Raw genomic sequence first — 15836 nt, forward strand, 5'->3', positions numbered from 1 at the left:
GTTTCTGCACAGATGACCGTATTACAGATCACTAACGAGCTACACACTTATGTACACACACACACACACAGGCACATTTCTAAATAAAATAATTTATTAATAAATAAATAAAGAAATTATTGAAAAAAATTATAATAATATACAATACAATATTGTTCTCTCTCTCATGAAGGTGGTCTCAAACACCTGTTCACAAGTGTGTGTGTGTGTGTGGTTTCTTCACGGGTGGAGGACGGTTGTCAGGGTCACCGTGCTGCTTCTGCTGCGGGGTTGCCATAGTTACAGGGCATCCTACATCCCAGTGATGTGGATAGGCATCACGTCTACACTGCATCAGAGCTAAAGTGCGTGTGTGTTTGTAGGGAATGTTGCACTCCTTCACACAGAGTGGGCGTGGTCATTATCGCTCTTTAGTTTCTCATGCTCTCTCAAATCCCTCTCATCTCTGTCCACATTAAGCTGCAGTTTGAGCTGTAGGCTATGATTAGCACACATCTAAGTGGAGCTTCTACACACACACCATAACTGTCTCTCTCTCTATCTCTCTCTATTTCTGTCTGATTGTCACTCATCTGCTCTGTTCCAGGGTCTTTTTCACCTCCTCCCTTTAAACAGCTTCCCTCCTGTTTTTATGTGCCACTAAGTCAGGAATTCCCCTACCTCCCTCTCTCTCATTTATACACATACTGACAAACTAAGTAACAGAACCGAAATATGTGAGATTTGTGAACCAGGTCTCCTGCATTAAATGTGGCTGTTATTTCTGCCAGAAATAGCCAGATGCCGCTGGTCACCATCATTAGCCCCACTGCTTTGTCCACTGTGGGTGGTAATATTATCCTTCTATGGTTTATTCTTGGTGCACACATCACACTGTGGATGGAGGAATGTTAAGTACCCCCTGCACAACTTCAGAAATGGAATGTCACATCCATCTGCACACACTTATTAGACTCCTATAATATACCTGGTTTACTATGAGCACACTGACCAGCGATTAATTAACCTCACTCACAAGATAAAACCTCACAACTTGTACATGTGTGGGCGAGAATTCTCAAGCCGTTTGTGTGTGAGAATGTGAATGCATCTCCCTTGCTCTTCTCTTTTGTACACACACTTGGACACACACACACCCTCTCCAGGGCACGCCTCCTCAGGTGGTCATGCACTTTCACTTTGACACTTGAGCTGCTCTGCAGACGCGGCAAACTGTTTGAGGAAGTGCATGTACGATAGACAGACCTAGAGAGTGAAAGAGCACGAGGAGGAGAGGGAATTCGGGTAGAGGACGTCTTCAGAGACAGAGCAAGAGTGTCGAAGAAATGCATCAGGCTGTCTACTGCTAATTTAATATCTTTAATCTCACTGTACTCTGAGTTCTGTCAGCAGTTAGTGGCGGTGAGTAACGTGTGTGAGTGTGAGAGAGAGTGTGTGTGTGTGTGTGTGTGTGTGTGAGAGAGAGAGAGTGAGTGTGTGTGAGAGAGAGAGTGAGTGTGATTGTGAGAGAGAGAGAGAGAGAGAGAGAGAGAGTGAGAGTGTGTGTGTGTGTGAGACAGAGAGAAAGAATACTTAGAAATTTGCATAAATGCATAACATTATTATTTACACACTTTTCACATAACCTCACATATATTCAATTAAGTCGTACATTCAATGCTTCTTTCATTTTAGTAATTTATTTAGACTGTTGTAGCTAATACGAATTATGATTAAAGTGAATGTTTGCAATTAAATATTCAGAAAAAACCTGGTCTACTCGGAAATCATTAAGCCTCACTCATTAAGCTTACTATAGGTTTACCTGGTTTACTACCGGTTTTCCAGCTTAAAGATTGTTAGCTGTATATTTTACTATATATTTGACATTGCACAGCCCTATATATATACTAGTGCATCACAAAAATTAAGAATATCATTGACAAGTTACCGTATTTCAGTAATTCAGTTTAAAATGTGAAACTTATATTAATGTATTACACACAAAGTGATCTATTTTAAGCGTTTATTTCTTTTATTGTTGATTATGGCTAACAGCCAATCAAAACACAACAATCAGTGTCTCTGAAAATTTAAATATTATATAAGGAGTTATATTGGCGGACTGCCAATTCCTGCTGAAAAATAATATCTGCATCTCCATAAAAGTTGTCAGCAGAGGGAAGCATGAAGTGCTGCAAGATTTTCAGAAAAAACACTGCCAGATAAAGCGGATCTACTGGTTTAGCATTTTCTCTCAGGCATTAAGGAAGTAGATGCTAGTCTTTGTACCTGGTAAATAAAGGGTGTGTGTGTGTGTGTGTGTGTGTAGTATTGTATAGTATTAGTATAGTAATATTATTAAAGCAGTCTTTTTTCTGAAGAGATAGTGAGCAGTAATTTATTAATTTACTAGCTCCCTGCAATCAGCTTTGATAGAGCAACACACACAGACTAAGGTTATACACTCTCAGAAGCATATAGGTGAGTTAGAGGGTGTGTACCTGTACCTGTCTTGTCAGTGTTGTCCAGGCAGGTTTGTTCTAAAGAAATTCATGCTTGCAGCTCAAACTATTTTTTGCAATAGTTTAGTTAAATTCTTACCCTGAAAAATATGGGGTATTTTCACTTCAAGTAAGCTTTTTAGCTCCAGTGTAGAACAAAAAAAATAATTCAGATTAAGTAAACACAGATTATACTCTACCGATATGCATCATGTGAATTATAGGTGGAACTAATAGATGAAATGGGATGGGATGGGAACCTAAGGGGACTGAATAAGAAAAAATGGGTATGGGAAGTAATGAATGGTTAGTATTGGAAGCAAATGGGAACAAGACTGTATAGGAATTCTTGGGTATTGCTGTGTGGGAGTGAATGGGTATAGGTGCGGTATTGGTGGGTGTATGGGTACACTTCTCACATGAAAAAGAGATTAGTTTCAGGGAACCTGTGTTAGGTTAGGTTTAGTATAAGTAAAGGTTAAATAAATTAAAACTTGGATTACCTTAAGTCCTGGGTTCCGTTACTGACATATGGGGAGGGATAAGAAGAGGGTGAGAAATGGATGGGTAAATGGTGCAGTTGGAAAGAATGAGTATGAACAGAGTAAATGGGTATTGAAATGAATACCAAGTCCTATTTCTCTCTCTCTCTCTCACACACACACACACACACACACACACACAGAGTTCTGTGTTGTAGAACCTGTTCCTCATGTACATGTATGTGCTCCGTGTGTTGTAGACCCGAGTCTGTGGAGGCCAGCCCTGTGGTAGTGGAGAAGTCCAGCTACCCTCATCAAATCTACAGCAGCTCGCACCATTCGCACAGCTACATCGGCCTGCCGTACGCCGTGAGTACACACACACACACACACACACACTCGCACAGCTACAACGGCCTGCCCTACGCCGTGAGTACACACACATATTTCAGATATTTAAGAATCCAAACATCTTTCTAAAGTCTTTTATTTGTTTTAAGTGATTATCTTTCCATACAATATATAAATCTGATCACTTTGTCTGTCTCTCTCGCTCTTACACGCACACGCACACACACACAGACACACAAACTTGAACACGTGTTATGGAGCATGAATATCCCTGCCTTTCCCTTTCACACTCTCCAAACACACACATTCACTCACACACACTCCACACTGACCTACATTCTTGTTCTCTGCCAGTGTTAACTGTTGAACTTCCACTACAGCAGCTAAATGCTTCACACTATAAACTGAGAATTAATGTGATTGATTAAAACACCTAAATACATTTTTTGTGTTCAGCTGGGTACTTAAGTACAACTTGTGTAGTCTGTAGGTAACATGAATTAAATATATTGTATAGTAACAAGATTATTTATTAATTTTCTTCCTTTTCAAGAAAGAAAATGAAAGTATCAAACAGCTCTTAACTTCTGGGATAAATCATTTATTCTGCCTTTTTTATAAAAAAAAAAAAACAAATTGGTAAAGGGAAAGAAAAAAACGTAATTTCTCCTGAAAGGTCGATTATATAGTTATTGATTGGAAGCGCTCGATTATAAACAGTTGTCACATAGTAGATACTGAATAATAATGTAAAATCACTGTATAATTCCTAGTGTATAGTTTATTATTTATAATAGTAGTTTAATAATTCATAGTGGATGCTAAATAATAAATACTGAATAATATAGTAGATACTGAATAAATCAGAGTGGATACTAAATAAATCACAGTTGGTACTGAATAATTCATAACGAATGTTAAATAATGCATACTAGACACTAAATACTGGATAATTGATAGTAGTAAGTAAATAATAACAAAATCACAATAGTTGCTGAATAGTTCATATTGTATACTGAATAAGACACATTTGTTGTTCATAGAAAAAAATAATATAGTTTACAGCAGATTTTCTATTCTAACAAATCTATCTTTCTATAGGATCATAACTATGGGGCACGTCCCCCGCCCACACCGCCGGCGTCCCCTCCTCCCTCGATGGTGATCCGGCCGGGTGAGGGTGTGTTTCTGTCCGGCGGCCGAGCGGGTGAGGGTGTGTACGTGCCGGGTGGTCAGGACGAGGCGTCCAGGGGAACCACGCTCAGCACCTCGGAGGACGGCAGCTACGGCGCAGACATCACGCGCTGTATCTGTGGCTTCACGCACGATGACGGCTACATGATCTGCTGCGACAAGTGCAGGTAACACGCACGCTGACTGAATGTTCATATAATGCTTATTAAGCTCTTTGTTGATGTTAATTTTGTATTGTTTCTATGAACTAAACTCTCATTCTGACAGACTGTAATACACTCCAGGATGTGTAGTGGCCAATTTGGCCTTTATTTATCATATTTTTTTAAAACCGTTTGTCAAAAGACAGTTTGCCAAAACAATTTGTGAAAGACTTTTAGTTGATTCTGCAAGGGTCCTATGTGTTAAATAGATTGTGTTCAGTATTGTACTCAGTCAGTACTGCCTAGAATCGTTATTTGTTTTGTATTTGTTTTCAAAATTCATCATTCAGTACAAAAAGCTGAATTAAAGTATCTCACACTTAATTTTAGTATTTTTATGTCATATTTATAGTGTTTTTTCTGGTTTATCTGGTAAATGGTTATATTTTTTATTGTGATCATTTCATGATAAATTAGTTTTTATTTAATCATGAATATATGAATTCTTGTATGTATTTTTTTTCATGAACAAATGAGTTTATATGCATTCTGTCATAAAAGTACAACATTTGTAGTATCAAACTCCATCAAACTAACCAATGGTGGTGGTGTTGTGTGTCAGTGTGTGGCAGCATATAGACTGCATGGGGATTGACCGGCAGCACATACCCGAGACCTACCTGTGTGAACGCTGCCAGCCGCGTAGCCTGGACCGAGAGCGCGCCATCCTGCTGCAGACCAGGAAACGAGAGAATATGTCTGGTGAGTAAAACCACTAACACATGCTGCTGGTCAGCACATTGAAACCGGTGTGTTTTATATTATTAAAGCTATTTAATTGCACAAAAATGTCTAGAATAATTATATTTATTGCCCTCATACAAGCAGCAGAGCCTTATCAGTTCCCCTCTTGTCGGGAGAAAAAAAAAACATATTTTTGAAGCCTGAAAACTGTCCTTATAGTGCCACAGTGCTGCCCCCTACTGGACAAGGTGGCATAACAACTGCAGACACTCTCAATGTCAAATTAGTCCCAAAGGACACCAGATTAATTTAAAGCCTTAAAGCTGCATGTTCTGAATGTGTTTTATTCTGAATATTTACTATTTGTTGAAAGAATGTCTATAAAACTATATTGAATTTCCCTATAGCTGCAGATATTTTGTCAGTATAAGAGTTTTTAGTGTTCTCGAATAGAATTTACCTAATAACAGAATGGAACAGTGTAGCTGTTTTTACGTAATATCAATATTTTTTTAATTGTGATTTTATGTATATTAAAAACCTAAAGGGATTATAAGTTTTATATAATACAGATTTTTGTAATATATAATTATTATATTAATATATTATTAAGTTCATCACAGATACTGTATAGTTTAGAGTGGATACTGAACAAATCCAGTTTCAAGAACCATTTTCAATCATAATATATATTTAATTCTTAATGTATACTAAATTCATAGTATATAATGACTCTTTCTTAGTAAAGGCAGAATAATAGCAGTTTATATTTTTCAGGTATGTTTTATATGCAACTCTACAGAACTATACATTTATGTGCACCTTCTCGGGTCTTCTTATTCAGTATTTTTATTTTATTTTTTTCCCAAAATTTTAATTAATACTAAATTCATGTAGACTATGAAGGAACACATACGGAAGCTTCTGAGGCTGCTAACTCTGATGAACTTATCCTGTGCCACAGAGATAACTCTTGCAGTGTAATCGTGCAGCTTTAATGCACACATTTATCTTTTGTGCTTATTCTCTATGGACCTTGATGTTACCATGTCTTACCTTTACTGCACCCGAGACTTAGCTTAAAGTTGTTTCATTGTACCATACAGCCCTGTATCAGTATAATGACTTAGATTGTTAATTTTCTTTTTAGTTCTGAATATGAACATTGTGCTGTCTGTGTTTGTTCTTCAGACGGGGACACCAGCGCTACAGAGAGTGGTGACGAGGTTCCGCTGGAGCTTTACACAGCTTTCCAGCACACGCCCACCAGCATCACGCTCACCACTGGCCGCCTCGGCAACAAACAGGCCGACAAGAAACGAAAGAAGAGCGGAGACAAGGAGCCTGCGGTGCCGGCCCGCGCCAAAAAGGTGCACTAACTGTCCAATCGCCAGCCCTGTACTGTCCTGGAGCTAGGAGGCTAATGTAGCTAACAAGTACACAAGTACTGTATTGTACATACATATACATATGTACATATGTAGTTTTGAGGACTTTTCTCATTGTGTTCATATTTAATGTATATAATAAATAGGGGTATAAATTACAGAGCATCTTATGATACTGATATCACGATAATTTGATTCTGTGATACTCGATATAACAGAAAACAGTTTTTGAATTCAGTGGAATTTTATGTATCCTTAAAAAGGGGTTCTTTAAGAGTTCTGTAGTAATGGAAGTGGCTATATCTATCCATCTATCTTATATCTATCTATAAGATCTATCTATTGTATATCTTATATAGTATAATATAATAACTTAAAGTAAAAGTATAATAACTTTAACTGTTTGAATTCTTACATTTTTTCTTTTGTATACAAATAAAACCTTTTATAAAACAACAAAAGTGGATTCACTACTACTGCAGGTCCAAGAATCACTTAAGTCACTAAAGTATAACTAAAGTAAATTTTAATTATATCAGAGCAGGCAGTGCTGAAGTCCAGAGTACTGACTGTACTGTGAGAAAGATGCCTGTATTCAGGGATGGGAGGTTCTGACGTCCTTTTTCTTGTCTTCGCTGTTTTTCAGGCATTTCGAGAAGGCTCCAGGAAGTCCAATAGAGTAAAGGTGGGTATAGAACACAGATCAGGCCCAAGGGAACTCTTTATGGTCTGTCAATCTTAAAGAGTGTTGCTTTCACATTTCTGTTTTTGTAGATTTTTTTATATATGCCACATTGTTGCATTTTAACAGCAGGGCTCCTTTAAGCATTGCGCTAGTAAGGCTGAGTCAGTGTGGCACTAGTGGAGAAAGACGGTTTCAGATGGTTTCAGATGGTTCAGGGAGGTTTGAGGCACAAGTTAGTCTGGAGCCCTGTAACAATATGTGAAACTACACAATACTGCTATGTAAATGGTTATTTAAACAGCTATTAAACACTGAATAACTATGTGCTTTGTGCTTTTTATCTACATGGCCAAACAGTATGGTTATCAGAGGATGTGTGAAGATTAAATTTTTTGTGTGTTTTCAGGGCTCTGCTCCGGAGTGTGAGCCGATGGAGCCTCCGTCTCTGTGGGAGAATAAGGTGAAGTCGTGGATGGAGAGATACGAGGAGGCCAGCAGTAATCAGTACAGTGAGGATGTCCGGCTACTGCTTCGTGTTAAAGAGGCTCGAGACGGGAAAACACTCGCCTACACACACACTGCTGCCTTTAAACCGCCTGTAGAGGTACACGGACACAAAATGCAATTACCATCCAATACCGATATAAAAATGCAGTGTAATTATGAACATATTTTAAAATTCTGTATATTTTGTATCTCAATGTTCCAGGTTTCCCCTGAAGTGTTCTAGTTGCTGTGCGCTACACACACACACACTGATAGTTGTTCTCCTTTGTGTTTTCTCTCCTGCAGAGTCACGTTCAGAAGAACAAGCGCATCCTGAAAGCGGTTCGGGACCTGGCTGCAGATTCACTCATTATCGAATACAGGGGAAAGGTCATGCTCCGGCAGCAGTTTGAGGCCAACGGTTACTTCTTTAAAAGGTGAGAGTCACCCTGAGTGTCAGCACCTGCAGAACAGTGTGTATCTGTAGCTGTAGGTGTATGTACTTATAGACACTTCTAGTTCTTGGCTTATTATGGGCAGAGTGTGAAGTTCCTCGTTTAAAAACAGGGCAGCAGTTTTTGATGAAATTTGAGACTCTGCAGAATTTACAGGTATAAACTCTTAGACCCTGTTTCTACCTGATAAGTTTTTTTTTTTTTTTTAATTGTCATGCAGTGATATTGTTCCCCATCCCTTTCGATACACTGATGTATTATCACACATCAATTTTGTGTTTTTTTGAAAAGAGGAAACTCACAATAGCAGGGTTTGTTGAGTTTTTAATGACATGTAAATCTCTTGTTTAATTGGTTTTGGCTAAATAGCTAAGTAGGCAGCTAACAGGCTGTGTTTCTTTAAATATAAAAATGTAAACACATTTGCTCTTTACACTTGTACAGTAATGGGGTGTCTGGTCAGTTTCTGGCAGCTCTTTGCTCGCTCTGGTCTCTCACACTCTGTACTGACCTGGCTGACTGCCCTACAGCCTGACCCAACACATGGCTTTCAATCTGCCTCTCTCTCTCTCTATCTAACTCTTTCTCTTTTCTCTCTCTTACTTTCTGTTTAAGTTACAGTAATAATACTTTGAATTAAATACAGCTTGGATTATTTTACTATGGGTCAGGAAACACAGAATAAACTCTTGGTTTTAAATTACCCTGCTGTGATTTAGTGTCTCAAACTTTACTGGATATTCGGTTACCAGATATACATTACTGAAACAGGATTTTAAAAATAATATTCCTGGCTTTCCCTCTGCTGTCGTCCCGCAGGCCGTACCCCTTCGTGTTGTTTTATTCCAAGTTTGACGGATTGGAAATGTGTGTAGACGCTCGCAGCTTTGGAAACGAAGCACGTTTTATACGCCGGTCCTGCACCCCCAATGCAGAGGTGAGTGACTGAGAACAGTAACAGTAATTATGCAATTGCACAATATCAGTTACATGAAGCAATTAAAAATTATATAATAAGCACGTTACTAACTAGTAGAATAAAAAGTGATTAGATATAAGTTTCTACTTAAACTAACTGATTGTCACCAAACAAAATGGGTCATGTTTTCATGCTCCTTTTTGACCTCCCAGGTGCGGCACGTAATAGAAGACGGCATGTTGCACTTATATATCTACTCCCTGAGGTCCATCTCTAAAGGCAGTGAGATCACCATCGGTTTTGACTATGACTATGGCAGCTGGTGAGTAAAAAAAATATATATGATACAAACAGAAATGTCACTGTCCACCTGAGTACCCGTCCTCCTTTTAAGCACCTCTGATCTCCTCTACATCCCTGTAATCCTTCTCACAACACCTTAATTTTACTCCCAAGCACTGCCGTACTGATATTCTACAGTCAAGTACCTTCATTCTCCACCCAATAAAAACAATGACAGAATGTTCTTTGATAAATAATTACCATAAACAATATTGTCATTTTAAAATCGTTAATGCTACAGAGCTGATGATAAAATAATAAAAAGATAATTGAACTGTTTAAAAAGCAAAAAAGAGAAATAGAATTGTTTCGGCATTGTTATTGGAATTTAAAATGTAAATATGTTAAAGTATCCTACATAAATAAAACATAAAGCAGAACCACTGTTTTAAATGATATCGACATTCTTCATCCACTGCCCTCTCCATTAAAAAAAAATATATATATATAAATAAAAATTATTCTTCACCCATGTTCCTAAATATTAAACACCAACCACCTTTATTTTCCACTCTAGGATCTTCATTATCTTCTCAAGCTATTCTGTCCTCCACTCAAACATGGTTTTCCATCCAAACACGGTCATTCCTAACAAGAGGTCAACATTTTTTGGTAGTAGTGTACCATTATTATAAGCCTCTGATATTAGCGTCACTTCACCATAATTTTTACCTAAATGTAACCATTCTCCAACAAATACCAGAGGTTATAGATTATTATGTGGCTCTTTGGCTTTCTAATGCTTAGGAAATTTCTTTAACACGTGTCTGTCTGTATTGCAGTAAATATAAGGTGGACTGTGCGTGTGTGAGGGGGAATCAGGAATGTCCCGTGCTGAAACACAACCTAGAGCCCACAGAGAACCTGGGGTCGGGCACGCGGCGCCGGGGACGAAAGGATAAAGAGCCGGTGGGACGGGATGACAGTGGCCAGAACCAGAACCTCACGCTGGACTGCGACCTTCCGAAAGGGAAGACGGGCAATGACGGCAAACAGCGGAAACTCTCACCCCTGCGAGTGTCCATCTCCAACAACCAGGTACTGAGTGGATCAGTGTGTAGCCTGTACACACTGTATTCACTTTTAATGCTATCTATGTGTACCGTGTGCCCTCGCAAATATTCTGATTACATTCATACATGTTAGGGCTTGGTTCTTCTATGGCCCTTCTATTATGGAATTTAGGAATATTTACACTTGTCAATTTTCACTGATCAATGTTAGAGCTTTACATTTTTAAGATCACAAATTTGGTGCCAATTTTCTTCACGGTCAGGCTCTGCTATTAGTGAACTCGCTGCTATAAATCCAGGCATTAACACATCACTTTCTCGAGTGCACAGACTTTTGTCCAGTGTTTATTAACAGCGTTGACCAAGCATCTCATTTTCTACAGTAAAGCAGCATGTGTCAGATATCAAACATGCCTGGGTGATCGAAATATGATATTTGCACTATAATCACCTACTCCTAGTTGCATATTACAGCACACAGTGTTCGTGTTTACTGCATGTGAACTTGTTTTTTATTTTTTGTTCTTTTGAGTTTGTTTAGTCTACTGACTGCATGTGTGTTATTAGCTTGTTTATTATCTGTCCTCCTCATCCCTCTGTTATCACCTCTCTCTCTCTCTAACTCACTTTCTCGCACACGTTCATTATTTGGAGTGTTACATAGTGGTGATGTTATGTGGAACTGCAGCCAGGAGAAGCAGAGGATGAGCTGTAGCAGGGACACAGTGGGAGTGTTTCCCAGCTGGGATTGAGTTCTCAAGATTTAAAACTCTGTCTGGGCCTGAATTTGTTTTTACAGGAAGGGTTGGCAAAACCGAGCATATACAGTACCAGTCAAAAGTTTAAACATGACTTTTCTCACTCAATGTGTTTTCTTTCTTTTTTACATTGTAAATGTAATATTGAAGTCATTAAAGCTATACAGGAACACATGCAGTATTATTCTGTAAATAAAAAAAGTGTTAAACTATCAGAATAAATGTTATATTCTAGAGACTTCTTAGTACCACATTTAGCTTTGAGGACAGATCTGCACACTGTTGGTATTTTAATCTCAGTGTCTTCATGAGGTAGAGTCACCTTGGAATATTTTTCTCAGTGTCTTGGAAGAGTTCTTGGAGGTGCTGAACAATAGTTGCTGCTTCTCCTGCACACTGTGAAGCGCCAGCTCATCCCAATTACCTAGATCAGATCTACAGAGAAATATGACCTTTTTTACTAGAGTAATTGATAATAAAAGAGTAGCTGAGTATGGTAAATGCAGATGTTTTAGTGTAATATACATTTATACCACCAGACAACAATAATATTAGGGCCTCAGATAGATATAAAAAACATAACCTTCATAAAAATCATAACATTGGCACCTGTAACACACGTTGTGGAATTTTGAGATTTTGACCAAGAAAATCATTAAATGAATACGTACAGACACTTTTCTTTCAACGGCAGCCCAGTTTCCCAACAACAAACCCAACCAAGCATCCTGTCCGAACTGGGGCCGAACGTCACCCCCTCGTCTTCGATCCTTTCTCTCCCTCTATTCCTCCCTCTCTCCGGAGTCTGTAGTCAGACGCTGAGTAAGGCCCTCTCCCCTCTTGCAGGATCCTGAGTTAATAGAGGATCTGGAAGAGAAAACCTCCGTTAGCAATGAAGTAGAGATGGAATCAGAGGAGCACATGGCAGAGAGAAGGAGGAAGATGGTAAGTTTGTGTGTGCCGGGGAGGCGGTCGCTGTGGTGGCACTCATGGTTGCTGTGGAACCCTTGCTGCCTTTTCCTTATGCAGCTTGCCCCTTTTGCCCTTTTTGGCCCCTTTTTGCCCTGTGTGTTTGTGTGTGTGTGAAAGGAGTTTAGCGCTAACGTGTGCTCTCCTTTCCTCTGAGCCGCTCCATGCTGCCCCCTACTTCCCTTACTAGTGCTTTCTCTGCTACTGCTGTGTAGCCTAACTTGTTTTAAGTAGTTTTGGGGCTTAGGGATGGGCACTTACAACTTTAACCAGCTGCTTGAATTTCTGCATTTATAGACATATGGTGTTTAAATATCCCACTGTGGCCTTCCAGCAATTGTTGGTCTCAGTCAACCCTTTAGTTAGCATTAATGTATTGATTAAATAAATAAAGTACCAGTCCCATCTTCTCATTCAGTATTTTATATTCATTTTTTCCCTACATTGTAAATAAATACTGCAGACCGTGACACTATAAGAATCATGTAGTGACAAAAAAGTATACTATCCATTCTCCCTACTCTCTCTCTCTCTCTCTCTCTCTCTCTCTCTCTCTCTCTCTCACACCATTCTCTCTTTCAACCCTCAGACTTGTGTTGTTGTGTTTTGTCACTAGTGTCTTTTTTGCTTGTTCGTTTCTGCTGTGTGTGTTGCTGTAGATAAGCTCTTATCAGTGCGTTAACACCTTTTATTAGTGCTCCTTAGTGCTAAATAAAACTGTATAACAGCTTGTGTTAAATCCTGGCATTCCCCTTTACTGTGTCTATAGATGCTGATAAAGACAATTCTGTGCTTGTTCAATAAATTGTAACACGTGCCTGTTACCTATATGAGAATAACTTAATTAAATGAAATTCTTGTAAGTGATTTTTGTGCTGCAATCTTAAAACGCATTTACTGTTATATAAAATTTAAACCAATGATTACATGTTTTTTTAATTATCAGCAAATAATTGTATTAATACTGAATACTATAAAATAGTAGATTATTTATATTATATATAAATATATAAAATGGCCTATTGCAACAGCATTTGGCCTATTGCAACAACAAATGGCCTATTGCAACAATATTTTTATGAGCACTTGGAACAACATGCAGTGTCATTCTGTATGATTATCAAATCCTAGGATTGGTCTTACGCTGAATATACTAGCTGTCATATGTTTGTTCAAGTTGTGGCTCATCTGGTGCAGTGTTATGGCTCAAAAGCTTTGCCCAGCTTAATATTTTTCACAACTATTCCAGCATTACTGTTACATTTATGTGTTTTTTTTTTTAATCAAGCAAGTTAGAATGACTTAATTAAACCCAATATAGGTATTAACATATGCAGTTTTGCTTAAAATTATGCAGTAAAAGCACCATCTGGGTTTAACAAGGGCAAGATGTAGCTCCAAAGTTGACTAAAATGGCAATCCACCAATCACAGTTATACCCTTTAGAGGCTTTCCCCCTCTAGCGGCACACTGTAACCCCCTTCCTCTCGCAGTGGTACCAGTAAGCTGATTGGGTTTATGTTGAGAGGTGGAAAAAACAGAGTATTCTAAGTATTAGGAAAACTCACCATCACATTTCAACCAGCAGCCTGGAGCCCTTCTTTAAAGGTGGCAAATACCAAATACTACATACTGAAGTATTGCTGAGTAAATATTATTGTACAGTAGTAAAGCCATGCAGCATGTCTGTTTTTTGTCGTATATCTTGTACATTGCCTATTTTCTCTGCACTGCTTTGGTTCAGGCTTTCCTGTCCCTCTGCTGCTGGTTTCTTTTACCAGTTACCACATTTTGCCACAGCTCATTTTATGCTCCATCTTTGTTATCCTCCCTGTGCGCGTGTGTGCGTGTAGACCCGTGAGGAGCGGAAGATGGAGGCCATCCTGCAGGCATTTGCACGTATGGAGAAGAGGGAGAAACGGCGAGAGCAGGCTCTGGAGAGAATCGGCACCAAAGGAGAGGTTGGAACACGCAGTGATATCAAAGAAGAACCTCCTGCTACACCTGAGGCTGAATCACCTGCTACTGTACAACTGGTATATACACAAAAACATACACAATCTCACTTTTAACTGTAATACACTAAAGGAAGTTTAGAGGGCACTCTATAATGTCCATGTGATCTATACGTTTATTCTGATAGACTATAGTACACTACATGAAGCATAGGGGACGCACTATATCAGTTTATAATGCACTGTAATGTTCATATGGTCCACCCACTCTTTCTGACAGACTGTAATACACTACAGAAAGTGAATGGGCCCTCTATAATGCTCCCTTTTTTCTATCTTCTATTTTGGATTAAAATGTTATGACTATATGACTGTTTTTATTGGTGCTGTCTTTACCTTCACTTTTGATTGTAAAGTGGTAGGAAGCCTGCAAAGAAGGAAATTTATTTAATAAAATATTTTTAATAATATTTAATGATAGAATAATCTATGAAAACTAACATTTATGTATTATTGCTTTTTTTGTTTTTTAGCCCTTGCTGGAAACAGTGAAAGAGGAACCGGGTCAGAAGCCGGCGAAGGTTAACCGGAACAAGCAAAGGAAGAGTTTCTCCCGGAACCGGACGCACATCGGCCAGCAGAGGCGCCGCACACGCACTGCCAGCGCCTGCTCCGACTTACCGCCCGGGTCCCCCGGAGACCTTCTGGAGCCGTCAGCAGGCGAGACGCAGGATGGGGAGACTCCCTCTGCGCCCGAGGCTGATGCCCCGCCTTCCAGTGCCCCTGACGCCAGCCCACCACACAGTGGTTCACCCGCACCAACCTGTCGCAGTGGGCAAAAATACCCAAAAACTAAAAAGGTAAAACTTATTAACCCTTCACTCTTTTTCAACCAGAAACCCCAAGTAGTATGTTAGTAGTTTCTTTGCTTTTTGCAAGTGATTACATAGCTTTTTTACAAATTATAATTCATAAAATAATTCATTTTTGATAATTTTATGTTTTTTATTTGCTTCATTGACTGGTATTGTGTTTTTTTTCCACAATACCAAGCTTCAAATAAAGTCGCAAGCAACAATTGAGTGTTTAATCATTATTAGGGCCAGTAGTGCCTAAAAAGCATTTAAGTCAAGAATTGAAGGAAATGAACGATGAGCAGATCTGGGTCTGATTTACAAATAAAATGCACACATACTGGGCTGTACGATAGGGATGAGTGATGGCAAATGTCTTAGAATATGTCAGAAGATCTCTACGTGTTTAGATTAATGATCAGGACTTCGTTTTGTACCAAGATTTATGAAGATTGGCCTTTTGACCTTGGATATATAAGCTGGACTCTTTGAACAAATAAATTATGTTTTGTGTTGTTGAACAATGTTTCATGTTCATGTTATGGAGATACACATTGATGTATATTATCTAAATAAATTATTTATGAATTTGACTTAGTTTCAAAGTCATTCCAA

General features: G+C 38.7%; 1 protein-coding gene across 4 annotated transcripts in view; it reads left to right on the forward strand.

Annotated features, from left to right (window-relative positions):
* The window catches only part of kmt2e (lysine (K)-specific methyltransferase 2E), a 44186-nt gene that overhangs the window by 19354 nt on the left and 8996 nt on the right, over positions 1 to 15836 (forward strand). For 2 of the 4 annotated variants that reach the window (XM_007232710.4, XM_007232711.4), the window contains 13 exons: positions 3226 to 3334; positions 4418 to 4677; positions 5276 to 5415; positions 6589 to 6767; positions 7432 to 7470; positions 7877 to 8074; positions 8263 to 8393; positions 9231 to 9348; positions 9543 to 9652; positions 10455 to 10710; positions 12290 to 12388; positions 14266 to 14448; positions 14901 to 15227. In XM_007232710.4, the coding sequence (XP_007232772.3) occupies positions 3226 to 3334; positions 4418 to 4677; positions 5276 to 5415; positions 6589 to 6767; positions 7432 to 7470; positions 7877 to 8074; positions 8263 to 8393; positions 9231 to 9348; positions 9543 to 9652; positions 10455 to 10710; positions 12290 to 12388; positions 14266 to 14448; positions 14901 to 15227 (2149 nt within the window). Of the gene's footprint in view, positions 1 to 1146; positions 1402 to 3225; positions 3335 to 4417; positions 4678 to 5275; positions 5416 to 6588; positions 6768 to 7431; positions 7471 to 7876; positions 8075 to 8262; positions 8394 to 9230; positions 9349 to 9542; positions 9653 to 10454; positions 10711 to 12289; positions 12389 to 14265; positions 14449 to 14900; positions 15228 to 15836 lie in introns of those variants that run through there. The other 2 variants (XM_007232713.4, XM_007232712.4) reach the window with 2 other exon arrangements.

Source organism: Astyanax mexicanus, chromosome 2, assembly GCF_023375975.1.
Source record: "Astyanax mexicanus isolate ESR-SI-001 chromosome 2, AstMex3_surface, whole genome shotgun sequence".
NCBI lineage: Eukaryota > Metazoa > Chordata > Actinopteri > Characiformes > Acestrorhamphidae > Astyanax > Astyanax mexicanus.